Source organism: Cucumis sativus, chromosome 5 (assembly GCF_000004075.3).
Source record: "Cucumis sativus cultivar 9930 chromosome 5, Cucumber_9930_V3, whole genome shotgun sequence".
NCBI lineage: Eukaryota > Viridiplantae > Streptophyta > Magnoliopsida > Cucurbitales > Cucurbitaceae > Cucumis > Cucumis sativus.
This window is the reverse complement of record NC_026659.2, coordinates 20,054,853-20,082,109: the sequence shown is the minus strand read 5'-3', so window position 1 is coordinate 20,082,109 and position 27,257 is coordinate 20,054,853. Positions and strand designations below refer to the sequence as shown.

At 35.5% G+C, this 27,257-nt stretch overlaps 2 protein-coding genes across 2 annotated transcripts in view; one reads left to right on the top strand and one right to left on the bottom strand.

The window, feature by feature from the left end:
* The first annotated feature begins 3,883 nt into the window (after nucleotides 1-3,883).
* On the top strand, nucleotides 3,884-10,058 carry LOC101204372 (chaperone protein dnaJ 16). Its single transcript, XM_004143723.3, has 11 exons — nucleotides 3,884-4,400; nucleotides 5,667-5,790; nucleotides 6,725-6,807; nucleotides 6,917-7,028; nucleotides 7,105-7,209; nucleotides 7,505-7,555; nucleotides 7,945-8,034; nucleotides 8,766-8,874; nucleotides 8,974-9,122; nucleotides 9,201-9,254; nucleotides 9,357-10,058. The coding sequence occupies exons 1-11, from the start codon at nucleotides 4,264-4,266 to the stop codon at nucleotides 9,564-9,566; spliced, it is 1,224 nt and encodes a 407-aa protein (XP_004143771.1). The 5' UTR covers nucleotides 3,884-4,263; the 3' UTR covers nucleotides 9,567-10,058.
* A 2,522-nt stretch (nucleotides 10,059-12,580) lies between these two features.
* The window catches only part of LOC101204132 (NLR family CARD domain-containing protein 3), a 29,404-nt gene continuing 14,727 nt past the window's right edge, over nucleotides 12,581-27,257 (bottom strand). The window contains exons 10-18 of the mRNA XM_004143722.3: nucleotides 15,843-15,918; nucleotides 15,588-15,718; nucleotides 13,912-13,971; nucleotides 13,752-13,826; nucleotides 13,555-13,659; nucleotides 13,385-13,480; nucleotides 13,198-13,278; nucleotides 13,005-13,106; nucleotides 12,581-12,908 (exon numbers count right to left, since the gene is read on the bottom strand). Coding sequence (XP_004143770.2) covers nucleotides 12,840-12,908; nucleotides 13,005-13,106; nucleotides 13,198-13,278; nucleotides 13,385-13,480; nucleotides 13,555-13,659; nucleotides 13,752-13,826; nucleotides 13,912-13,971; nucleotides 15,588-15,718; nucleotides 15,843-15,918 — 795 coding nt within the window. The 3' untranslated portion in view covers nucleotides 12,581-12,839. The remainder of the gene's footprint in view (nucleotides 12,909-13,004; nucleotides 13,107-13,197; nucleotides 13,279-13,384; nucleotides 13,481-13,554; nucleotides 13,660-13,751; nucleotides 13,827-13,911; nucleotides 13,972-15,587; nucleotides 15,719-15,842; nucleotides 15,919-27,257) is intronic.

Genomic DNA, 27,257 nt, shown 5'->3' with positions numbered 1-27,257 from the left:
GTCACAGACATATAGAACCTTAATAACACACCAATGAACTCAATATTAAGCGGATGAGAAGCTCGTTAATCATCTCATGCCCCATCTTGCATGGAGATCCTTATCCCATTGATTTTGCAAAGAGATGTTTGAGATAGAACTATTAAAAAGACAAATCTACCCCGTTTGTACGTTGCAAACCGAAATTAACATCAAGCAGACAATTGCATGAAAAATGATGGTTAGAGGTTCACCGGTGACGATCGTCAAAGTCAATGGTCGAAAGTCGGCTAGCTACAATTTACGGAGATGGTTGTCAAGGATAGCGAAAGGTGGTGACAACGTGCTTCATACAAATTAGGGAGATTAATCATTAAACACTCAAAAAACTCTTTTTTCTAAAAGTTTATTTTAAGTGTTTATCCTAAACCACACTCCATTTTTCGATTACTTTGTCATAAACTCATTCTTTCCAAATCCATTTTAGGTGGTTATCAAATACATGAAAATTTTTCAAAACAACTTTTTTTAGAAAAGAAAAATTACCACTTAAAAATTTGGATTACAATTCATTTTCATAACATGTTAATAAATAGGTTGTTTTGAAATATACTAAAATAGACTAAATTACTTACAAATCTATATCTATAGTATATAATATATATAAATAGATGAGGAGGAACTATTTGTTCTATTTATGCTCTTCTGTTATAAAGATTTTCACTATTATTTTACCAACTCATGCACTATCAACTTTAAATCAATACCATTCAAAAGTAATATTAAAATGCACAACTTCCTAAAAATTATATCAAATTCTCTCTGTCCCTCCTTGTATTGGTCGTGTGAGGATGTGATCTTTTCCTTTCCTTCTTTCCTTCCTTCCTTCCTTTATTTTTTTGTTTCGAAAGAAATAAAATTTCTTAAATAAATTAAAAGTTTAGTAAAAACAACTTATTAAAACTTATCATCATTAATTTCTTAAATATTAAGTCCCACTAAAAAACATAAAAGTCACCCACTCATAAATATCTTTAACAGTCTTTTTGCTCAAACTTTTCATATTCTTTAAATTCATAATTATGCATAATTTTTCATTTACTCTAAACTTGATCGTTGTTCGAGTTTATAACTCACCAACTTTTCATTTGCTCACTCTATATCACTATAAGTATAGATATTTCTAGGTTAAATCTAACCCAAGTAAAAATCGTCATTTTTTCCTTCACTATTTATTAAATTTCTTATCTCTCATTGTCTTAGCATGATTTTTCACTTAATAGATTTTCTTCTCAATGGTCAATTGTTCAAACACTCGAACTTTGCACATGGGTTGATGATATGAATATTCGAGTATGAAACAAAGTTGTTATTTTTTTTCTTATATGTTTGTTACCATTGTGGATGTAGTTATAATTGTTGATATTATGAACATTATGAATATAGTTATGATTTTTGTTGAGTTTTTTCTCTGCACCCTCTATCCATACATAACTTCTACGCAGCTTCTAAATTTTTCCTTTTAAATTTTTTCATTTTCCATGGCTTAAAAGTGAGGATGTTAGGAAACAAATATTTCTAAATATGTACGTCTTTCTTAATGATATGTTTTTCTATTTTTCTCTCAATCCCAAGTTTCTTTTACACTCTTCTATCTTATCTATAAATTCATTTATCTCACATGTTAATTTTGTTATCTGTCAATCTAACCAAACATAGTTATAAACGGTTAATATTAATCCAGATAAATATAAAAAGGTTGTTTATTTTTTATTTACAAACTATTAGAATTCTATATTTTACTAACATTAATTTCACCGTAGATTATAAATTAAAACAAAAAAAAAAAAAGAATTTGGGAATTAATTTATAGACTACTAAAACATATAGTTAAATCATCACACATTCCAACATAGAATATTTACATAGAATCTTCCAATAAAAACGTCTCCAACTCATACATAAATTAAATTTCTTCCTACTCACATATAAATATCACAAATATAAGTCATATAACAAGTTAGATTTTCATTAGTTAAATAAATTTTTACAAACAAATAAATAAAAATAAAAATTAATAATCATTTAATTATGCTAATTACGAAAATATCAAATCTTTTAAATATTCACAAAGTTTTTTCCTTTTCCTATCAACTCTTTTTCATGGACATATATATCCTCTCGTTTTTCTTCATTGTTTAACAAATTGGTGATAAGTAAATTAATTTTTTCCATAAAGTTATATAATACACAAACCATGATTTTTTCTTTCATAATTTTTATTCTTCTTAATTATCTATAACAATTGTTAATTTTGTAGGTTTAAATGTATTCATAAGTTACAATTTACATATTTTTTTTTAAGTTAAATTATGATCTTAATATCTTAATGAAATATAGTTCTAAAATTTTCGTAATTAATGTTTAATCATTTTAAAATTTGTAGACACCGATCAAAATGTATGAAGTTGGTAAAATGGGAGAAAAACAAATGTTTTAATTTATGTTTTAGTATAAATATATCCATAAATGCATTAAACATATATATAACATCCAATGCATTGATAAAATTTCCTAAAAAATGCATTCATAAATGAAAAATGTATGTTTACAACGCTAGTGTAACAAAATGTAATTGATAAGATTGTAAAATTTGATATATTTGAAACTATTTTGAAACTATTGTATCGTTTAAAATAATTTAATTACCATTAATTTAATTATGATTGGACCTTAACTAATTACAAATGGACAGATAAACGTATGAAGCACAAACAAGGATTCAAATACGGGATGTATATATGATAGGATACAATGGTACACTCATTTTTTAAAAATTAAGATACTAATAGGTTTGAAGATATGATTCTTTTTCCTTTGAAAAAAAGCTATGCTATAAATAAATTTAACATAAAGATATTAAATGCAATTCACTAAATCCACGATAAGACAGAGAAAAATTATTGGAGTATAATAATCAATAAAATGCAACAAAATAAAGATATAAATAGATCAATGAAGAAGATTGGAAAGTACGAAGATAAACGAAAACCTCTTCGTTAAATTGTTGAAAATTCTAAAAGACTATATTTTACAAGTAAATGACAATAAATATTAAATAGATTTTTTAAGGATAATTTTCATAAATATAACCGAACCACAAAGTCGATAAAATATTTTTATAAATTTCACATTCGCCCTTGATTTTGCGAACGATTTTTCACTTCTTTTTCTTCTTCCTCTGTGTGATTTATTCATCCCCTTTTCATATTATTATTCTTTATTTTTCATATTCTCACTTTTTCTTATTCATGAATTCTTCATTTTTCTTCGAGAATTTCTTCCTTCTTCGTCATCTCTCATGTATTTCCTCTTCCAGATCTATAAACCATCGTGTACCAAGAGCTAAACTATATTAGTACACAATCTTGTACTAAATATAAATGATCTTGGTACACGACAGTGAACCAAGATTGTTTAGAATTAGTACAAGATCATATACTAAGATCGTTTAGATTTGGTACACGATAACGATAGTGTACCAATCGATCGTGTATCAAGCTTTTCATGTTCGTGTGTGGTTTTAAAATTGTCAAATATTTTGGAAGTTTGTTATATATATATTTTTTAAAAAAAAAACCATTATTTTATTTACTTTTAGTTTTGGACAAAGAAATGGGCTTTTTTTTTTTTTTTTTTTCTTTAGGAAAAGTTAGCATAAAAACATATAGGTAAAATATAAGGTAAAGTGTTTGAAATGGATTTTTGGTCTCAAAGTAAGCATTTGTGGTTTGATAGGATAAACGTTGTTTACGAGTTTGAACAGTGAAAGGCACTAAAGCGGAAGGATGTGGGTAAAAGCGTATCGGGCGGTGGTATATAAAACTGAAAGAGCCAAAAGCCAATACGCACAAAAAGCGAAATATGGTTTGAAACTTTGAATTTCCATTTTACCGATCGAAACAAACACAATCCTACACTACACACCTAATCTCCCTACCTTCCTCTCTCTATCTCTCTATCTTTCTCTCTTTCTCTCTCTCTCTCTCTCTCTCTCTCTCTCTCTCTCTCTCTCTTCGTTCTATGTGATCCAAACGGCAAAAGCTTCGGCTGGATGTCCATGGAATTGTTCTCTGTTATTACCAGCTGACGTTGTTTGAGCTAATTCCATGGCCCAATTGCAGTTGCAAGCTCCAGTTTTACTCTGAAACAAAGGAATCCTGACTTCAGACGGGGGTTTTAGGGTTTTCTTATTAAGGAAAATATCCCATCCCTTTTTCCAGAATGCCGCCCCACGGATCCAAATCCGACAAGCAAGATGCGGCCTTGTTGCACCGTCGAGATCCCTATGAGGTTCTCGGTGTCTCCAGGAACTCCACGGATCAGGAAATCAAAAGCGCTTATAGAAGAATGGCTCTCAAGTAGGATTTATATTTGGATTTTTGAACCTCTATTTGCTATATATATATATATATATATATATTTCCAGTTTGTTTCGTAGAACTTCGACATTTTTCTCTAGATACATTCGTGGCTATTTGTCATATTGGAACTCTCGAATTTGTACAGTATCGTTTTCTTTAAGCTTTATTCTCAAGGAGACATGGAGGGGTATAATTGTTGCTTTTTCAGTAGGATAAGATATCGCATAAAGTCATATTTAGATTGTTCCCCTAACTAGTGCACTTTAGCCCTTAACAAGAGGGACAGAGAAGTGCACCTGTAGCTTTGATTCACTTCTAAGCATCGGGTTAATGGGGAGCCGACACCTAATTGTAGCACTGCAAATGGCTTATTCTGCCCCTTCCAGCTTGTCTCAATGAGTTTTAAGAATCTTAAGTATGGACCTTTTTGTTTTCTCGTTAATGCTTAATTACGCTTTAACCCCGATGTTGTCAAGTTAGGGAATTGTTAGCAATGCAAAATTTTTCAAAAAGTTGTCCATCAAAGGCTTACTTTTGTATTTGATTAAGTCGTTGCACAATTTTCATATTTGTAATTTGAACCATCACATTATCTCGTTCGCTGAGTAGCAATTCAGCCCACTTCCTCATTCTTTTGTCAATTTTGTTTTACAATTACCACATACCAGTTAATGGTATTTGTATAGCAAAGTTGCCATAAAGAATAGCGTTAGTGAGTTTATATTGTAATCCAAAAATTATGAATTTATTGGATTGCTGATATGGTCTTCCCTCGACTTGATAGCCAGCCAAGGAAGTATTTAGAATTTCCGAAACAAACTAGTGAATTTTATTTGCTGGATGTTCAAGCAACACTTATGACAAGTTATCTAATTGCCATTGTTATTAAAAGTCTCCCCAACCAAGTTTTTTACTTATAATAATGCTTGCAATGAACGTTGTTTATGAAGTATCACATCCTTTGATTCTTAGTAGGTTCTTGATCACAATATCCCGTTAACTCCAATATTTCCTACTACTTCCATCAAATTACCTCTTCCTTTCTTCTGATGTACTTTTATGCCTGTTTGTTAATTTTTCCATGGACAATAAGTGATTAAACTCTGTCCACTAATAAGTATGCTTACGATGCTACACCTTACAACAGTAACTAATGGCTCTTTATTGCATTACTTCTTTGCATATGTTATTGTATCGAAGTGGTTTACTGAATATGGTTACATGATAGTTGACAAGATCATGAAACTCTAATTTTAAAACCAGGTATCATCCTGACAAGAATGCAAACGATCCCAAAGCTGCTGACATGTTTAAGGAGGTCACTTTTTCGTACACCATTTTGTCAGATCCAGAAAAAAGACGACAGTATGATGCTTCTGGCTTTGAGGTGAAATATCATTTTTATGCATTTGTGCATTTTAGGGAAGTTACCATGTTCAAGATCTGTGTTTATATAACAATTGTACTTTGGGCTTTGACGATTTCGCTAAACCAATTTAAAGTTCATTCTTCCCTGTTTACAAAACAATAAATTATTAAACCACTCTAGGAATAATAATAAAATAACATAAATGAAAGCCTATTTATATTAGTCCATAGCAAGATGACATGTAGACTAAGAATTGAAAAGTGTCATGATCCTCTCCGCATATCCTTTTTCCATATCACTATGTCTTCTACACCACCTGCATATCCCTTTTCCATATCACTATGCACCAGCTACAAAGTCCTTGTGAAACTATTAAAAATAACCTATAACACGTCCTTTACATGAGGAACAACAATTGGTGCAGGTCAAGCCGCAGGTGCATTACCTAAATGAACTTTTTTGTCTTCTTTTTGAAGCGACTAAATGAATTAATTATTGATAAATTAAATCTGCAACATTATATTTTTTTTGTTTATTTATCTATCTTTTAAGCTAGAAAATATTTTAAAACCAAAGTTAGTTATTTACCTTTTTTATTTTACTTGGTTGAAAAAGAAATATTAAATTTCATTGTATTTATCAATTATCAGAAAATAAATGAATATATTAAATTTAAGATTTCAATGGATGAAAAATGATACAGAAATTATTAAGATGATTAATGTATTTATTACATAGTTGCAAAAGGAAATAACTATTGAAGTAGGGATGAAAAAGAATCATAAGCTTCTTCCAAACTCCTATATAAATTGAAAATTGTAAATTGGACTGGACTTGCTAAAATTACTAAATAACCTTGTTAGAAGATTCTATATATTGCAGTTCATTTTTGCTTTCCATTACAATACGTGTTTCTTCTAAATGAAGAAAGTTAAATTTTACCTTTGTCTAGGCTGTTGAAACAGAAAGCCAAGAATTGGAGCTAGATCTTTCAAGTCTGGGGGCAGTGAACACCATGTTTGCTGCCCTTTTTAGGTATGTGTATCCTTTTCTCTGCTAATTTTTATCACTTCATTAAATGTTGAAGCTCATGTTTTCTAAAGATTACATGTTGCTTCAATTTTAATCCATCCTTTCATTGCAGCAAACTTGGTGTGCCGATTAAAACTACTGTATCAGCAACAGTTTTGGAAGAGGCTCTTAATGGGGTTGTGACTGTTCATCCACTTCCATTGGGCACTCCTATTTCTAAAAAGGTACACTGTTGTACTGAATGTTTGAGAACCATTTAGTTTATTGGTATGCTTATGTAGGTTTCTGTAATTTTTACAGGTTGAGAAACAATGTGCTCATTTTTATTCTGTTATGATTAGCGAAGAGGAAACACAGGGTGGACTTGTTTGCCGAGTTCAATCACCTGATAAAAGCAAATTTAAGGTCCAACTCCTATAATAACTCTCTGGAATGTCATTGGTGTTTGTCTGTAGAAGTTTCTCGCTGAATATTTATTTTCTGAAAAAAATTTGAGATATTTTGCCTTTTCCTTGATTATGTTGACTTTCATGCTTTTACCACATTTCCACCTTTTCCACTTTAATGATTAATGAATTATATGGTTTATAACTATTTCAGATTGGCAAAGAATACAATGAAGTTTGAAATAAATAAATAGAATCCTTTTTCATCTTGGATTAATTATTTTCTAAATTTTTCATTCATTTTTCTTTTATAGTTACTGTATTTTGATCGCGAAGAAACTGGTGGATTAAACCTTGCTTTACAGGTACTTTGGTAGCTTTTCTAGTAGACATCTTGTTTATCATTTGCTTACCAGTTAATTATTTATTACTGCATAATTTTTCTTCTTTTAGATTCATGATAGATGTTCAGGTTTTTGGTTATTATTATAATGTTTCTTTGGACAGAAAGGGTAAACTTATATACACGAGTAGTCTCATACCCTGAGAGTTTCCAGTTGGATAATTTTGGAGATTCTATTTTTTGTTTTGTTTTTTTTTTTTTTTGTATAATTTGATGGTGATTATTGTTAGGACGTTTTGAAACATCCTTTTTATGTGTATATCTTATTTTGTATGAACATCAGTGAACCTCTTAAAACCTTTGCATTAAATCGCAGTACTTGACATGTTTGGATTTTTGTTATATTTGTAGGAGGAAAGTACAAAAATAGGAAAAGTCACATCTGCTGGGATGTATTTTCTTGGTTTCCCTGTATATCGGTTGGACCAAACAGCAAACTCGGTAAGCCAACTATAGATTAATTGCTGAGGTTGAGTTTGATATCATATTTTGTTCTCTATTGGATATTTCAAAAATAAAAAATGTTTATTGACAATTTCACAGAATCTGTTCTCATACAAAAAGGGTACAGAAGTCTACCACTAATCACAAAGCAAACAGAAGTACATCTGACAACTATCTGTCTAATTTTATAATTTTCTAAATGAAAAATGAAATTGCTTCCGAAAGTAACCTTCAAAATAAGCAATTATTGGAATTAGTATTCTGTACCATCTGAACTGCAGTGATACTCTGGAACATGCTACACCTACTATTTGCTAAATTTGCATTGTCTCTCTCTCATAAGCGTGGGAGGAAATGTTTTTGCTGAACATACTGTTGTATGGCCATAAAATTCTACAATTTGTTTCTGATGGTTAATTTTATGGAAATGTAATCTTTAAGTGATTTAAGGAAGACCCTCAATATGTAATTGGGGAGGAAAAAAATGACTACAAATGTCAATAACTTCATTAACTTTTTTATGTAATTGGAAACGAAAGCAGTCCTTCCTTCAAAAACTGTGTAAGAGCCTTTAAAGGAGAGAGTTGGAGTTAAGAATTCTATCAGGTATCAGAGTCACCTCTTTTCGAGAAGTGTTTGAGAACTATGAAACAAGAATCAAGTTTAATGATATTTGATTACTCGACGTCATGATATTGTGTTCATTAGGATCTTATTGATCTTTTCAGATGACTTCCGCTAAGGATCCAGATGCTGCCTTTTTTAAAAAGCTAGATGGATTCCAGCCATGTGAAATAACTGAATTAAAGGCTGGAACTCATGTCTTTGCAGTTTATGGTCAGTTTGAATAGGTTTTGATATTCAATTAGCGTTTGGAATACAGAAATTGTTGTTTGATGATTTTTTTATGTGGACCTGATGACCTGCATTCTATAGGTGACAATTTTTTTAAAAGTGTGAGCTATACAATCGAGGCCTTTTCTGCAGCATCGTTTGCTGAAGAGAAGGACAATCTTAGATCGGTAGAAGCTCAAATTTTGACAAAAAGGGTGGAAATATCAAAATTTGAAACAGAATATCGTGAGGTCCAGCATTTGATATTGAGCTCTGATTCTAAATCTTCTATATGAAAGTGTACTAATAATTAATGGAAATCTCAATAGGTTCTGGCTCAATTTACGGAGATGACCGGTAGATACACTCAAGAAATGCAAGTGGTAAGTTTTATCTTGAAGATATAATTCTTAGCGGCCTAGTAAATATACTTCAAAAATAATTGTTTCTTTACAACTGACTTCTCTGGCTCCTTTTCTTTACAGATTGATGAGCTTCTCAAACAGAGGAATGAAATTCATGCCTCCTACACAACTGGTCCTCCAATAAAACGGAGTAGGAGTCGAATTAGGGGTTCTTTTAAGGATGCAAAAGAAGATGGCCAAATAAGGGAGAGAAAATCTACAAGGGATAGGCCTAAGAAGAAAAAATGGTTCAATATCCATTTAAAGGTTGAGAAAAGAAAATCTTGCTAAAAGAGGTGGAGAAACATGAAAGTATGTTTCTTTGCTACTGTCATGTGTATTATGGCCTTCATCGACTCTACTCATCTTCAATATTGCAGGGAAGGTGAATCTTTTCACCAACGTAAATTTTTTTTTTGGTTGCATTCGGATTGATTTGATATAATGAATCAGAGAAGATACGAGACTCGAGAGCAAGTAATAGCCTGACCAGAGTGCTATATCATGAGTATGGCCTTACCACATGAGCATGCTATGGACGACAACTTGTCAACAAAGATTTTTTATTGTTGGATCCTTTCTCCAGCAAAAAGCACGCGTGTAAATTGTATAATTTATTTACTGAACTCCATATCGCTAAACTGCTGTTTGTGTCATATAATTAAGTTCTGTGAATAGCAATATTAGCTGAATTTCGCACGACCCAAGGCTGAGATATATTCATGGAGTTCAATGTGCTCTTGTGAATGTTAATGCTTCTCTTTATTTTGGCCAGGATTTCAATTCTGCTAATTCATCTCCCCTGATTCCATTGACGATGCCAGTAGCCGACTTGGTGGATTTTTCCTACCGATCTTTGCCAATGTTCACTAAAATACCTTTTTGATTTGGTATAATAGGCTTGGGGATGAAAAAGCTGTTTTACTAGTTGAACTGTCCATGCAGTTAGTATATCTCTCATTGACTCCTTATGGAGCATATACAGATCGGCTCTATTTCCATTAGGATATAAATATGAACATTCCAAAAAGGTTTCAGAATTGAGTCATTGGTTAAAGAAATAGATTTGAAAATAAACTACAGATTGACATTGGAGAAATGGATTATTGTTTTGGGTGGGGAGGCTCTTTTTCTCCTTTATCCATGTTTTCTTGCAATCAATTTGCATTCTTGGTTCTGGAAATTGCATTGAGGGTTCCAAGAACTGAAGCTGAAACATTCCTCTCATTCTCCAAAGTCAATCTCTTTTACTGAAGTCTAATATTTTTTTTTTTTAATTTTAATTGATATAAGTTCATTGAATCTTCAAAGAGTTGGATTCTTCATCACAATTCACCTCCCTAACAACCATGTGCTTTTGAATTTCGACTATAATTATTTAGTCACTGTTAAAAAACTGATTAGATGTCTAAACTGTTTTAAATTGTTCCTGATTAGTAGGCCTTTTGATTTGGAAATTAATTTGGTAGTGAAAGTTACCTTAGAGCGACAGGAAAGAGAGAAAAGATGGGAAAGAAATACTGAAAATTATACGTTTAAATGTTTTTTTTGTTTTTAAACTTTGGGTTAATATTTTGGGGGCTTCTAAAATTTTAAAAATGTCTGTTTGTGCCAAACTTTAAGAAAGTGTGTACTTTAGCCCCTACAGTTCAAATGTTGTACTTTTAGATGTTTAGTTGCCAAATAAATTTAAGATTTCAACTTTGAATTAAAGGGTAAATCAATTTGTATAGAACTCCGAAGACACTTTGTATTCATGATTTTGGTTGTCTTTTTTTTCTTTCCTTCTTGTGCTAATTCTTCTCCTTTGTGATTAAACTTAAAATTGGTTAAATGTTAAATTCTAAATTAATAGTTCTATCAATTTAAATCTTAAATTTTTATAAATCCATGTTTGTACATGTATCAATTTAAATACTCAACTTTTATAAGTGTGTCCACATACATAAAACATAACAAAAGATTTAAATTAATATATTATATGAGATCAAAGTTTAAATGGATACATAAAACATAACAAAAGATTTAAATTAATATATTATATGAGATTAAAGTTTAAATGGATACATTTGTAGAAATTATTTAAAGTTTAAATTGATATAATTATTTGTTTGTGATTAAAATTGATAAGACATGAGCAGAATAACAAATAAAATATTCTGAATAAGTAACTAAATAAAATTGCAATTTTCTCTTTTAATTATTTTCTTACTTATAAGGGTTCTTTTATATATATAGATATAGATTAAAATAAAATTTAATTTAAAGTACTTTTAATTTAGTGATAAAAATTGAACCTTCTAGTATAGCCAATAAGTTTAATCTAACCTCTCTTATATAATCAAATGATGGATATTTATTTTATTGTAGTTGAAGAAAATAATTTAAAAAATGAGGTCGACGGTTTAAAACTTGATTTACATCAAAATTATTTAGGAGTGTCGATAAGTTTCTGATATATTAAAAATATATATACAAGTCAAGAGTGTAGATAATTCTATATTTATATTGTCGAATGAAAAATTCATTATGCGAGAAAACCAAGTTATGCGATATAACTATGATTTAAATGATAATTGTTTATGTGATGCAAGAAGACTACACAATGTGATAATAATCTCCTCCACCACTCATCAACTTTTCTTCCTCTTCCTAATTCCAAGAACCCATTAATCAAATTGGAACACATCCAAAACCTGAGATTTTATAAAACCCACGGGGAATTTCACCAAAATGTAATTGTTCTTCAAAGACAACCATAAGATTATTCAAATTCAGTCATTTAGAAACTTACTGAACAGGGTGTTGCCAAAAGAGCAAGATTGAGAAGATATTGTGTTCAATAGCATTTACAAATGGACCGTCAAGAAGTGCAAATGCAAGATGGGTTCGAATTCACAGCCGAATACCATTTTTTAATTTTGGGATTAAATTTGAAGTTTTAAAATTGGAAGCAAAAATGTTTTCAAATATATTGAAAATAAAGAATTTTTGTTTGATTTCTATGAATTCTTTGTTTCTAAAAATGAAATTTCAAATCATGAACCAAACAAAACCTAAATAAATAATAATATTTTTAGTAAACTAAAATTAGTTTTCAAAATTTTCCTACCTTCCATGATATACGGTTGTGTAGTAATAAGGATTTTTTAGAATTCTAAAACCACTCTTGAAAAAACAATCACTTTCCAGAAAGTATTATACAAACACCCTTTAGAAGTTATCTCAAACAAACTCTAAGACAACTATGATTCTCTTGTTGGGAACTCGAAACGTTTTCGTTAGTACAAAAAAAGAAAAGGATATTCAAATCATAGACCACTCGGTCATCACATTTGTAGGTCATCTGAACTAGAAAAAGAAGCTTTTTTATAAGCTTGTTGAGTTCGGTTCAAACCAATAAAGAATAGAACATGGGGAAAAAATTATGATACAATTTCCTAATCCTCTCAACGTCAAAATTTCACAGCTAAGTCCCTCAAAGAATAAAGCAAGAAAAACCTTGGGGGAGGGGGGGGATTCAAGTAAATGCTTGGTTTCGCAAAGTGCATCTGTTAAAGCATTTTAGTAAGAAATACAAACTTCCCTTTCACACATCTCATGGACATGATCTCTGGCATCTGTTAAAGCACTCTGCAATGAGATCACAAAAAATGAAAAACCCTCAATAAGACAAAATCATCATTATGAGGTGAGGAAGAAGAAGAGAGGGTGATCAGATCATACAACCTGCCCGAATTTGGTCAGGAAGTTATTGGCGAGATTCAAGGATGTAACTGCTATGTCCCCGTTCGCTTTGAGTGCTTGAGCAATGGCGAAAGCACCTGGATCCTGTATATTCCCAAATTATAACTTAAGTAAAACAATGTGAATGTGGACCATCGATGACCGGATAGGACACAGATAAAGGTGAAACATGTACCCTTATTTCATTGAAACCTAAATCTAGTGAAGTTAAAGCTTCGTTGACCACTTTCAAGCTGCGAGCAAGGCAAGTTGCACCCTGAAATTAAATGGTGGGAAAAGGAAAGATATTCTACTATTAGATGAGTATGCTTCAATGCCTATTAATGACTAAGAGTAATGAGACTACAATGACGGATGCAAACCTCGTCCCGTAGACCATTGCCCCGTAAATCCAAGACAGATATTGTAGTATTATATTTCAGAGTTTCTGCAATAAATTCAGCACCCTTTGGTCCTATCTGCAAACCATTTTTGCAAGAAATTAAAAGAGGCATATTTAAGGCATATAGAGCCAAACAGTCACATCCTTTACCTTACACCAACCAAGCTTGAGATTTTTTACATTTCCATGGAACTTCAGCACCTCAGATAAAGCCTCCGCTCCTTCTGGTCCAATGGGATTATAAGAAATTTCCAACTGTGTTTGTGGGTGTGATCACAGATAAGGATAAATTTGTTCATGTCAAAACGTGATAAAAGTTGAGCAATCTCAAATGCTAGATAGCTCACAGTTGTGATGGTATCGTTATCCTTCAATGCTTGAGCGACCTTGCTAATACCCTCACCATGTATGTTATTCCCTCCCTGTAAATTAACCCACCAAAAAAGTGTTGTCCAACTTATATTTGTAGTCGGGGAAGAGAAAATAAAAAGAATCATGGCTCCTCACCAGATCTAAAGTTTTTATTGTCCGATTTTGCTTTAGAGAATCAGCAATCTTTTCAGCACCCTGGAGAACAAAATGGAAGTTTGTAAATAATTTAATGCCCTGCAGAATATACATCCGCATATATGTACATGTACACTTCAATTATAGTTTCAATTCCTTAACTTTTGCACACTAAAAATCTAGCATTTTCTTTTTGCTCAATCTCAATAATTTCTTGTGTTCTCACATAATAGAATTAAAATAATTACAGTTTTAGTTTCTTTTTTTGTACTTGGCACTTAGTTTCCAGTGAAGATCAACATATGGAATGGTCATGGGGTTAGAGATGTTTCCAAAAGAGCGGCTTCAAAGAAATTCATTTCAGCATAACAATCTAAATTTGGTATTAACTCAGGAAACAAAAGCATCAACTTTTGATAGCCGATTGGTAAAGAGTGAAGACAATTTGGAGCTCCAGAGATTAGTTGGGTGAATGTTGAATCTTGGGAAAATCTGCGGGATTATCAATTATGCGGAGAAGAAAAGTTGAAAATTCAGGAACTTACTCTTTGTTAAAGCTTCTTTTTGGCAAAATAAATCATGCTAGATCTCTAATATTTATAGGCTAAATGACTAAAGCGCGAAATTTTCTATGGGTAGAGACTAGGGTCATAATCGTTGTATCTTTATGTTGAAGATCCTTGGTGCATTGGGGAAAATTTTAATATCACTTGATGGTAACATCAGAGACTTCCAAGAAGAAAAAGAATATTCAATAATCTGATTGATGAACTTGAGCTTATGGAATTGACTTCGTTTGTCCAATGGCAAATTTACATGGTCTAAACTGAGTGACAATTCCTCAAATTCTCTAATTGATAGGTTTTTTGTTCCAGATAATGGCCTTCACTGTTCGAAAACTAAAGGGTATCAAGGAAAATTTGTGACTTTTAATATCATTACCCTTTACTGCTCGAGGCCAAAAGTTATAATTGGGATCCTTCTCCATTTTGGTATTACAATAGTTGGTTGAAGCTTTCAGATGTAGCTGCATTGTTGAGCAATCTTTGACTCAAGATTCATTGGAGGGTTGGCCTGCATATGTTATTACTTCAAAACTTAGAGATCTAAAGACAGAAATCAAAGCTTGGCTTGTTGATTTTGAAATAAAGAGAAATGCCGAGGAAAAAAGTCTAAATGGCAGAAAGTGCAGCAATAGATGTAAAGGCTAAGAAAAGACCACTTTCTCCTTGTGAAGTTAGTCTGCATTCTTCAGCCAAAGATGAGCTTCTGAGCCCTTATCGAACAGAGAAGGAATTTAATTCAGAAACGTAATCTAAGAAGTGTATGAAAGCCGAGTTCGTTTACAGATTTCTTGCTGTGAGAAAGAGAACTTTTAATATCTGAGCTTCAACTACTGGTCTTGTCTCTTCTTTGTTATAGCGAAATTGAGAGGGGCATCATAGAGTTCTTTACTGGACAATGGTAGCATTTGCATTCCTTACATACCCTCAAGCCAATAGATCGTTGATATTCTCACGAAGGAGATTCTTAGACAGAGCTTTGATTCTTGTGTTAGCAAGTTGAGGGGGAGTGTTAGAAATACTTTTTTGCTTTGTGTTCAACAACTTAACAGAATACTTAAAGCTTGTAAGAAATTCAATTCTAGGAGCAATTTTAGAAGTTACGCCTGTTACCTCATCACCGATATCATTCATGTACAAATTCAACAAAACCAAGCTCTTAGTTCTCTTAACGAATTCGGCAACATGAAAGGCACCTTTGGCAGTGATTGAGTTGTTACCAATGTCAAGAAGTGCAAGTTTTCCTACAAAGAAAGTAAGAATGTTGACAAAGTTAATGAATCGCAAATGCATAAAATGTAATGCATGAGAATCTGATGAAAAGAAAAATGACAACAGAAGGAAGGAACCTAGAATGGTGTAGCACACCTTTACGCGACGATAAACCTGAAATTAAGGTACGCACCCCCTCGTCACCGATTGAATTTCCATTCAGATGAAGTTCCTGCCAATTAAACAAATTTTAAGAAATTCAATAGGTGACAAGAAGGCACGTGCCATTTTTCTTTTTTTTTTAAGAAAAGGAAACAAGGCTTTTCATTGATAAAATGAAAAGATACTAATGTCCAAAATACAATGAAATAAAATAAAGTGATTACATCCAAGTGCAACTCATAACAGAACAAGGAAACATAAAGCCTTCAATGCAGCACTGACCTTTTCTATTATATTCTATTGACTAATGTTTTTCAACATCCCCTATGTTGTTTTTTGTATTGTATTTCAGTGTTTGCATCGTATTTTCTACTACTATCATTAACTTGACAATTTATGCTTTTTCTTAGAACTCAAGAACATAGATGTACACCCTATAGAAGAGATCTTGTTCAAGTATGGTAAGACAATGGGAGAATATGATCTGAGACTAGGGATCTAGTTGAAGTTCTTTCCTTTCCCTTTTTCTCCTTTCTCTCTCCTGTTTCACTCCTCTCCTCCCCCATATCCACCAGAGCTTCTCCAAAGCTTCTCCAAAATGTTTCATATCCACCAGAGCTTCTCCAAAATAGAACTGGCAGTCTAAGGGTTGGACAACCCCCTCTTTACAACTAGTCCCCATTGCATATACGACAGCCCAATCCTCCCCTATTAATAAGCATTTAATGTGAAACTTGGAGAGAGAGAATAAAGGCAGCCAAGAAGTTAATTATTTGCAAAAAGATCCGGAGCCCAAAGGTCACACAACTTTAGTCCAACCAGAAACTCCTTTGTCTCCATAGGAATCGCCAACCGTCCAACCAATTCCGATAATCCCATTAATGCGAGAACCCCTGAATTCTGGTATGTTGATGGGGCAGATGAAGAGTCAGACAAGAACCCACCACTACAGATTGGCTCCAAAACACATGGTAATGATCTCCCATCCAAACAGAACTCACCACCTAATATTAAAAAAAGAAGTGCTCTAACAACAAATCCTCCTCATAATCAATCAAGAATCGTCCTCAGCACTTCAAGGTCTTCCCAAAGTTCTTTAGAAAAGGGTCTACGTCCTTCCGCAATGCATGGACAGCCTTGGAAACCTCAGATTTATTGGAAGAGAGTTGTGTGAAGCTTCTTACTCTCGGTTTTACCTGATACAGGTCAGTTAGCTCCTCCCCTCCTTCAAAAGTTCATTTTCCCCATTTAAAATCCCTGGCTCAAATTGTGACTTTCTGCGAGGTATTCCTACCTCAACAATTTCAAGGGCAGTAGATGAAGGGTCTGATAATGGAGATTCAGTGTTCAGTGTTAGCAGTGAAGAACTATTACCGAATGTACAAGGGAAACAGAGGAGCAAAGGATATAGATTCCCTTGGTTCTAATTTTGTCAATTTATCTCTCACCGAAAAAAAAAGGAAAGACATGAACGAAACAAACAACATTCCTCCCCATCTGATTCCGTTCATTGAAGCTTGTGAAATTAAATTAATATGAGCTGCCAGATAAACAAAGTAGTATTATCCCGCCTCAAACTGCCAGAGATATAACACTGATTGAGGTTCTGCCCCATGAAAATACTATCCTGAAACACCAAAGGGATCCTAGATCAGCCCAAACAATAGGCCATTAAAAGATTGCTTAAAAACACCAATTCAGATCTGGTCTTGATTTAGGAAACCAAACAAGAGGAGATTGTTAAATGGGACTTAGTATCTAAAGCCCAAGGAGAAGGGGGTCTCAGCCTGGACAAATTGAAAATTAGAAATATGGCTCTCCTTGCCAAGTGGAGGTGGAGATTCATTGTAGATCAGAATTCCCTTTGGTGTAAGGTGGTTTGTAGTATACACCACAGTACACATTCCAATGGCAGACAAGTGGCAAAGAGACCTCCAGTCTTTTGAAAAGGAAACGAGTCTCACTATTAATATATTGAAAATAGAGAGAGAAAACTCAATGTACATAAGGGGTCTGCATAGAGCAATAGAGGGGAGGATCAGCAGGCGCACCCAGACATCACAACTAGGTTGACACCCCTTAGTGTCCTCATCACATCCAAAAAGCGAAAAAGAAAAAAAACCATATACCAGGTTTCTAAAAGCAATACAAAATCAAAACAAAGGCCACAATACAAGGCCAAACAAGATGAAAGAATAAACTATCCAAAACAGAAACATAAGCAAGGCAGCAAGCCGAATACAAAACAAAAATAAGTCCTTGATTGAGCAAAAACTGATTGGAGCAGAAGGCTGATTCGGAAGGCGTGATAATCTAGAACTTCAAGGTGGGGAGGCTATAAAGGCGGGCCAATTTAGAACAATCTCCTGCTAAGAGTAATCCTGAAAATATTTAGATAATGAGCACCATGAAGATGCATTCAAAAGAGCAGAGTCATAGCCTTCCCACCAAGTCGATGATTTATCATGAAATACTCTTTGGTTTCTGTCAAACCAAATTTCAGCTAAAAGTGTTTTTACTGTGTTTGCCCACAACAGTTCAGCTGTCTTCTTCTTCAAGTCTGGACCGGCAAGAATTTGATACAAATTGTTCTTAAAAAAATGATCAAAACCCAACAAAAATTGAATGCTTAGAGAAGGTAGAACCAACGTTTAGATGCAAAGACACAATCAAATAAAAGGTGCTGGTTCCATGTTATCAACACAAAGAGGGGCAGGCATGAGGTGAGAAGGCATGGGATGGGAGTAAAGCTTTCTTTGAAGTACTAAGACATAGTTTAAATTTCTGAACAGCATAATCCATATGGAATATATATATATATCCTTCTTGGACTGTTAGATTTCCAAAGCCTTTTGTACAAAGAAGTTTCCAAAGAAGAAGATGTTGAAAGATGCTTAACCAGTGATTTTACCGAGAAGGAACCTGGGTTTTCAAGGGACCAAAACCTTTAATCCGGAAAGGAGGCTGGCTGTGAAGAAGAAATCTGACTCAACAAGGTCTAAAAATCTAATATTTTCTCATCATTAAGCAATCTTCTAAAATAGATGGACCAAGAGTTGGTTGAAGAGTCCCAATGATCTAAAACAGACCCATTTGGATTGAGTGCGATCCTAACCAATCTTGGAAATTTACACTCCAAAGTGATAATGTCCATCCAAGCGTGCTTCCACAACAATATTCTGCTGCCATCACCTAATTTGAAAAGAACCAATTAATCAAATTTTGCGTCATTGTCTTGATTATGCTAATCCAAGGACTTCTTAGACTCACGGTTTCTTTTTCATTTGAATGCCAGTTGAAAGTACTACTTTCATGAATGCTTCTAATCACTTGACACCGAAAGGAAATTTTGTTCTTTTGAGAAACGCCATCCCCACTTAGACAATAGAGCCATATTCTTGTGTTTCAACTTGCCCAAACTAAGTCCCCCATCTTTGTAGGATTTAATTACAGCATCCCATTTTACTAGGTGGTTTAGCTTTTCTCCCATGTTTCCTTCCCAAAAAAAACTTTCTCATGATTCTTTCCAAAGAGCTCAGAGCAAATTCTGGCATGAGGAAAACAGACATATAGTATGTAGGGAAGCTGGACAAAATTGATTTGCATAGTGTAATCCTCCCACCCCTAGAGAGATTGTATCTTCTCCATTTATCTAGCTTTCCATGGACTTTATCAAGAATGGGCTGCCAAAATCGAGCACTTTTTGGATAACCTCCCAAAGGAAGACTGAGATAAACGAAGGGGAGACTTTCTACCTTGCAGTTTAAAATGTTTGCTGTTGAAATAACCTTGCTGTCCTCAATATTTAAACCACAAATAGCTGATTTCTCCCAATTAATCCTTTGACCGGAACACCATTCAAAGACTAGTAATGTTTTCCTACGATTTTCCATCATTTCCTCATCAAATTTACAAAACAAGAGTGTATCATCCGCAAATTGAAGGATAGGAATGTGAATCCTATCTTTTCCAACTACAAAGCCTTCAAACATTTCTTTCTTATGAAGGTTGGAGAAGAGACTGCTCAAAACTTCACTAACGAGAAGAAAAAGGAAGGGAGAAAGAGGATCTCCTTGTCTAAGACCCCTTGAAGCTGAAATTCATCCTCTTGGCCTTCCATTGATGAAGATTGAATATTTAGGATTCTTGATACATCCCATTATCCATAAGATCCATCTTTCAACGAAGTTCTTCTTACGCATCACTTCTTCTAAAAATGCCCAATCCACTCTGTCGAAAGCCTTTTCAAGGTCTAATTTAACGATCCATCCTTTCTTTTTTCTGATTCTATAGTCCTCCACAGCTTCATTTGCAATGAAAATAGGGCCCAAGATTTGGCGCCCTTCCAAAAAGCCGCTTTGTGATGGAGCAATAATACTTGGCATTACTTTCTTTAATCTTTCAGTGAGAACCTTTGCGACCAGCTTATAAATTAATGTTGTAAGACTTATTGGTCTAAAGTCTTTTACCCTTACTGCATCTTCTTTCTTCTTGAATAAACAAATGAAGTTCTCTTTTACACATGCATTAAACCTCCCATTCTCATAAAACTCATTAAAGAGGGCAAGGTAATTATCTTTGAAATGATCCCAAAAGCTTATTAGAAATTCGATTGTATAGCCATCTGGTCCAGGGGCCTTATTTTTCCCCAGCAATTGAAGTACAGATGATTTTATTTCGGGCAGACTAAATCTTGAGGTGAGCCTTGTATTTTGTTCTACCGAAACCACTGACCATTCAAGGGGATTAAGAAGAGAGCCAGCTTGAGAGGATTTGTATAGAGAGACTTGTAGAATTCAATGATGAGACTTTCAGTTCCATTAAAGGAAACTATAGGAGTACCTTGGTCATCAATCAATTCTGAAATCAAGCTACATCTTTTTTTTGCAGCAAGGAAACGAGGGAAGAAATTAGTATTTTCATCTCCCAATTTTAGCCAATTCAGCTTACATTTTTGGATTAAATCACTTCTCTCTCTCCTGTAGATTGCTAAAAGGTCTGATTTAATAGACAAATTCAGAATGTTGTCTAAGGATAACATGTTCAAAGATTCTTCCTTAATTTCTTCATTTGCAAGAGCTTGGAGCAAAGACTCTTCTTGGTTTTTTCTGGCTCTTTCACTATCCAAAAGCCAAGATTTCAAGGAACTTTTTAAATTTCGAAGTTTTGAATAAATGACAAAACCAGCCCATTGTTGATGATTTCCTGAGGTCAAAGAATTTTTTATAATTTGGCAGCACTGCTTATCGAGCAGCCAGCTGTTGCAAAAGCGAAATGGAGAGGGGCCCCATTCAAAAGCATCGGCTTCTAATAAGATGGGGAAATGATCTAAAGCGAGTCTTTCCTTTCGAGAGGCTCTAGTATCAGCAAAGGATTCATCCCAATCATCAGTTACTAACTTACTAGGAACCTATCCAGCAGAGAACGTGAAACTGACCTTCCTTCTCTTGACCATGTGAATTTACCATTGGACAGCGGAATTTCTAGCAACTTTGACTCTAATGAAGTTATTAAATTTTCTCATTCCCCTTGTTAATCTTCCTACTGGAATCTCTCTTCTACCTTTCAAGTGATGTTGAAATCCCCTCCGAAACACCAAGCTCCTGTACAAAGGTTTGAAAGAAGAGACAACTCTGGCCAAATTTGGTTTCTATCGCAGTAATATGTGGGTCCATAGATGTTTGAAATCCAGCAGGTTTTTCTATTGATTGTGCTGCATTTTATTGATATAGAATATCCTCATTTCAGTACTTCCATAACCGACAGCTTAGATTCATCCCACATAATCAGCAATCCTCCTGATCTGCCATTAGCTTCAACAAGGTCCTAGCCAATTCCTTTTGAACTCCATAGTGCCTTTACAATACAACTGTCACAATTTCTCCTCTTTTGGTCTCCTGAATCATTACTATATCTGGATTAACTTTCTTCAAAAGTTTTTTAATAGCCAATTGTTTCGATTGACCCATGATTCTTCTAGTGTTCCATGATATAATCTTCATCCTGATTACCCCTGCCTTAGATCAATTCAATTCACAGGCTGCTAAGAATGGGATCAACTCTTGAGGGGGAAGGATTCTTGTCGCCTTACACAAACTTTCTTTCTCTGCGGAGGAAAAAGGCTTAGTAATATCTGGGCCTAGAGAGTCATTATCTTCTAGATTCTCTGTTTCTGTTTGGATTTCTTCTTCCTCAACTGGTTCAATTTCAGCACCACTCACACTGATGACTGATTCAACTTCCACCAGTTTAAAAAGCCCTTGGATAAATATCTCTAGGCAATGGCGTAATGTAGAAGCCTTGGCAGATTTTAAAGTCGGAAAGGGGGACAGCACCTTGGTTTGGTTGGACCCGTGGCTGGAAAGAACTGCTTTGAAAACCAGATTTCAAAGGTTGTTCAGAATAGCTCTTCTCCCTAAAGGTTCAGCTTCTGACTACTGGGATTCCTCCACCTCATCTTAGTCTATTAATTTTAGAAGATTATTAAAAGAGGAGGAAATCTCTGATTTTCAACTTCTCCTTGAATTTTTGGATAGGGCAAGGTTATCCAACAGTGTCTTTGGAATCTCAGGGGTTTTTTTCAATAAAGTCATTATCAAGACACCTTGTTTCTGCCTCCTGTATGGATCTTGCTGTTCAGGTCCTCAGGAGTCTAAATTGTGCTTCAGTTATACAAAAGAAACTCCCCACCCATTATATTTCGCCACATATGTGTCCATTTTGTCTTAGATCTCATGAAAACCTACAGCATATTTTCTTTGAATGCTTTTACGCCAGCCAAGTGTTAGAGTAAGCTCTTCCTCACAATCTCAGCTGGTCCCTTGATAAAGTCTATAAGAATAACGTTATACAGCTTCAGAAGCTCCCATTAAGAGAAAAATTGCATCCTTGATCTGGTGTAATGCTGTCAAGGCAATCATGGCAAAAGTCTGGTTCAAGAGAAACCAACGGATCTTCCACAACAAATCTTCCTCTTGGCAGAACAGAATCGAGTTGGCACGGTTGAATGCCTCTTCATGGTGCTCTCTAAGCAAACAGTTCAACAATTACTCATTGCAAGACATCCTACTTAATTGGAGGCCTTCATCCTTCCTCTTCCTTGAATGAAGATTCTGAATGGAGCATAGTCCTCCAAAGTCTCCTCCTTCTCCCCCTTTTTGCAGCTCCCTTCTGCCAGATTTTTCTCCCTAGTATCACCATTTTCTTGTATGTTTTATTACTGGTTTTTGGGTGGTATTGGTGGTGTGTAGCCCCCACTCAGACTCTATTTAGTTTTGCTTCAGTTTTCTACTTTATTTTCCTAGATGTGTTGAGATGCTATAAGTTCCATAGTTTATGGACATGACAAGGGCACTAGGGAGTGTCAACCTAGTTGATATGTCTCGTGCGCCTACTGATCCTTAGGTTCATTGCTCTTTGTATGTCCCTCATGTACATCGATCTCTATCGATTTATTGTTATTTATCTATTTAATAAAGAGATCAATTTCCTTTTTTAAAAAAAAAAAGTACGGTCATTTGACAATTTATGCTTTTACAGCGTACATTTAGTATCTTATGTTAGATTTACGTATATCCCATGTTGTTCTTTAGGAGTAAAAGAGGAGACAAAAAAGTATCCTCAATGTATCTGTATATCCTAGTTTTAAAAAAAAATTGACGGGGGTTAATTTCTAACAACCAAATATGATAAACTAAGCCTCCCAAGATCTGAATCTATCGCCGGCCTTCCGAAGCTCATTGAACAGCTTTCCCTTTCGATTTCGGCAAGACATGTAGTTTCAAACATGGAGGTGAAAAGCTGCAAATCCAAGCGTTCCTATCAAAATAGATTTATCCTCCTTCACTCTCCCTCTGCTCTACCTGCCCTAGCTGCGGCCTACAGTCCCTTCACCGTCGCCGTCCGAGCTCGCGCGCCACCTACATAGATAGAGCCGTCTTCGCTCAGATCTGTCCTCGCCGTCGAAGTCGAACGCCAACCGAAGAGTTCGGCCTCGTTCGCGTCGCCTCTCCGCTTCGCGCCGTCGCGTTTGTTGCTGCCGCTCCACCTCTGTCAAGCCGACGTCGTCTGCCGTCCGTTTTCGTTAAGATCCAAGCTGACCCGAGTCAGTTTTTCCTCTCCCAGCCATGCGTTGAGCCGACGCTGATTTCTTCCCAGTCTCCGAGCCGCACATCCCCGATTTGAGTCATCCCTCTCTATCCCGATCTACACGCTTCAATTCCATCCTTTCTAAGTTGCAGTTTCTGCCTTGCCCGGAACTGTGGTGGTTGTGCTCCTCACTGAACGACTATGGGGACATCAAAACGGATTTCGACAAAAATCGAGAATAAATCCTTCTCCTGCGAGTTTGATTCGAATAGCAGAGGAAGGGTGATACGCCTAACCGAAGCTCATTTGAATAAGTCTTATACCCTTTTAGGAGAGGAAACTCTTTTTGGCTGGCTGGCTGACTCATTGGAGGAAGTTCTGCAGACCCGAAGCCCCAAAAATTTTTTAGAAAGACATTCTGTATTGGCGGTTTCACCTGGATTCAAAAGACGACAAACAAGAGAGGAAGCTTTTTGGAGATTTCGAAGGTGCTGAAGTCGGGGAAAAAAGGAAACATAGTGGTCCCAGCTGGTGTTGATTTAAAAGGATGGGAAAGTTTTAGGCGCTTATTGAAGGATTTTTTGAATGATGAAGTCGATTCTAGGGCCTTTCATTCTGAGATTGGAAGCAGAATGGAATCTCATTATCAGCTTCGTCATCCTTTGCGAATCTCTAACCATGGAGGGTATCCAAGGATAACTCTCAGTCAAGAGGAAGGCAGAAGCAAAGGAGAAAAAAGAGTTAGAAAGATTTGCTGGGAGGACACACTGGTGGTCACTAAGCGCGACTTCCATGACGATTGGCAGAGGATTCTGGATGTCCTTCAGAACCAAACACAAAAAACCTTTATTATCAATCCGTTCCACGCTGATAAAGCTTTGCTCAAATGCCCTGATCAGACGATAGCTAGACTTCTCACGATGAATAAGGACTGGGCTACCTACGGCCCTTTAACCTTGAAAATGGAATGGTGGGATCCAAAAAAACATGGGAGAATGGCGCTTGTTCCATCTTATGGAGGATGGATCAAACTAAGAAATTTTCCCCTGCATCTGTGGAATGAGGAAGTGTTTAAGAGGGTTGGTGATAAGTTAGGAGGTTTCATTGAGTTTGCGGAAGAAAATTCGAGCCTCATTAACTGCTTGGAAGTGAATATCAAAGTTAGAGGGAACTATTGCGGCTTCATTCCGGCGGATTTTGAGCTAATAGAAGGACCCGATTCTTATCTTGTGCAGGTGGTTTCCTTCCAAGATCCCAATCTCCTTATTGATAAAGTCGCCGGAATCCATGGATCCTTCTCGCCGGAACAAGCTGAGAAGTTCCTCAAAGGTCCGGGCGGCCCGGATCCGAATCCGATTGATATTTGGCGTGTGGAGAAGTTGAACTCAAGGCTGACAGTTTTCGCTTTTCAGAATTCTGAGATGGTGAGTACGGCGACAGAAGAAGCTGGAAAATTCTGTCCTTCTCTGCAAACTGACGGAGAGATTAGAGGAACAAATTTAAATTTGCCGCCCAAGCAAACCCTAATGGATTTGACTAATAAATTGGGCTTGACCAATGAAGTGGGCCTCATTTCAGATGTGGGCTTCCCTGATTTAAAAGGGAAAGGCATAGCAGTGGATGAAGTCCTTAGTCAACAGCCCACTAATACTAAAAAGCAAACTGGGCTTTTTATTAGAGAGAACTCCCAAGCTACCCGTGCCAATCATCCCCTGTTACTAAAACTGCCCAAGCCCACCAAAATTAAATTTGCAGAAAAGGAAGAAATTCGACCTTTCTTTAAAAACACAGCGTGATCTGCTCCACGAACCAACCTGACGGCAGGGGAGACTCATCAACCTCAACGTTCATATCAGACCGCATTCATGGTGAAATAGATCCAACTTTGGACGTTTCTATTTCTAGCCCGGGCAGCCTCATATCTGAAAATAAATTTGCTCCTCTTGAAGCCGACGAAGTGCAGCACATCTCGGATTTTTCCTCCGATGTCCAAAGACTCTTCCACGAGGTAAGCACCACGGAAAGAGGCAGGGAAGAGGGTCTCCAGATAATAGCTGTTGAGGATACCAGTGAGCCTCCTTTTTCCAATGAAGAATTACTCGAAATTGAAAGCATAACCGAGTTAGAACCAGCAGCTTCTATACAGAATCCTTTTCCATTGAGTAAGGAGGTGATAGCGGCTCTACTTGAATATGATCTATGCATTCGGGCTGTAACCAGAAAAGGGAAACAACATAGGAAGGGTGGGGCCTCCTCGAACAACAACAAAAAGCTTACTAGAGAAGTCAAAGCACTGCTAGGTAGTTGGGAAAGGGAAGCCCAAGCGGAAAAAGATCATAATAAGCCGGGCTGTGAGGGTGATCCATGTTAGTTATCTCTTGGAATGTAAGGGGTATTAATGCTCGCCCCAAAAGAGCGATTGTGAAAGAGTTGCTTACGAAATTCAACCCAGACGTGGTAATTCTACAAGAAACTAAAGTAAGCAGTGTCGATCGTCAGTTGGTGAAGTCCGTTTGGAGTAGTCGGTTTGTTGGATGGGCTTCCTTAGAGGCTTATGGGTCGTCGGGTGGTATTCTTATTTTGTGGAAAGAGGATTCACTCACGGTAGATGACTCAATTCAAGGGGAGTTCTCTGTTTCTATTCATTGTAAACTCAATGCTGGTTTCTGTGGATGGATAACAGTGTGTTTACGGCCCCTCATCTTATAAACGTAGAGACCAATTCTGGATGGAGCTTTCTAGCCTATATGGCTTGTGCAACGATAACTGGTGCGTAGGGGGTGACTTCAATGTAGTCAGATGGTTGAATGAGAAGAGCTCTGGCACTCGCCCGACTAGAAGTATGCTTCGTTTTAACAACCTGATTGAGGAATTGGACCTGGTGGATATTCCCTTCCGAAACGGAAGGTTCTCTTGGTCCCGATCAGGGGTTAGGCCCGCTGCTTCAAAGCTCGACAGATTCCTTCTTTCCAAGCCTTGGATGGAGTTCTTTAGAGAAGTAAGTGTGGAAAGACTTCCTCGTACCACATCGGATCACTTTCCGATAATTTTAAAAATGGGGGCTCATTCCTGGGGTCCCACACCTTTTAGATTTGAAAATGCTTGGCTGGATCATCATCTTTTCTTTAAAAATGTTGAGAACTGGTGGGGCAGTTTGGAGGCTGATGGCTGGCCTATATTCTCTTTCATGGAAAAGCTAAAAGGTCTGAAAGCCATACTAAAAAGTTGGAATAAGGAGACTTTTGGTAATATTTTCTCCCAAAAACAGGTGCTGATTGATAAGATTAACTCTTTTGACTCACTTGAAGAGTCAAGCTGTCT

What these genes read in the sequence shown, in the direction of transcription:
- LOC101204372 (XM_004143723.3), top strand. Translation starts at nt 4,264, where the DNA reads ATGCCGCCCCACGGATCCAAATCCGACAAGCAAGATGCGGCCTTGTTG. An exon ending in ATGTTTGCTGCCCTTTTTAG is followed by an intron (nt 6,808 to 6,916) that starts GTATGTGTATCC and finishes CTTTCATTGCAG; the next exon opens with CAAACTTGGTGTGCCGATTA. An exon ending in TTGAAACAGAATATCGTGAG is followed by an intron (nt 9,123 to 9,200) that starts GTCCAGCATTTG and finishes AAATCTCAATAG; the next exon opens with GTTCTGGCTCAATTTACGGA.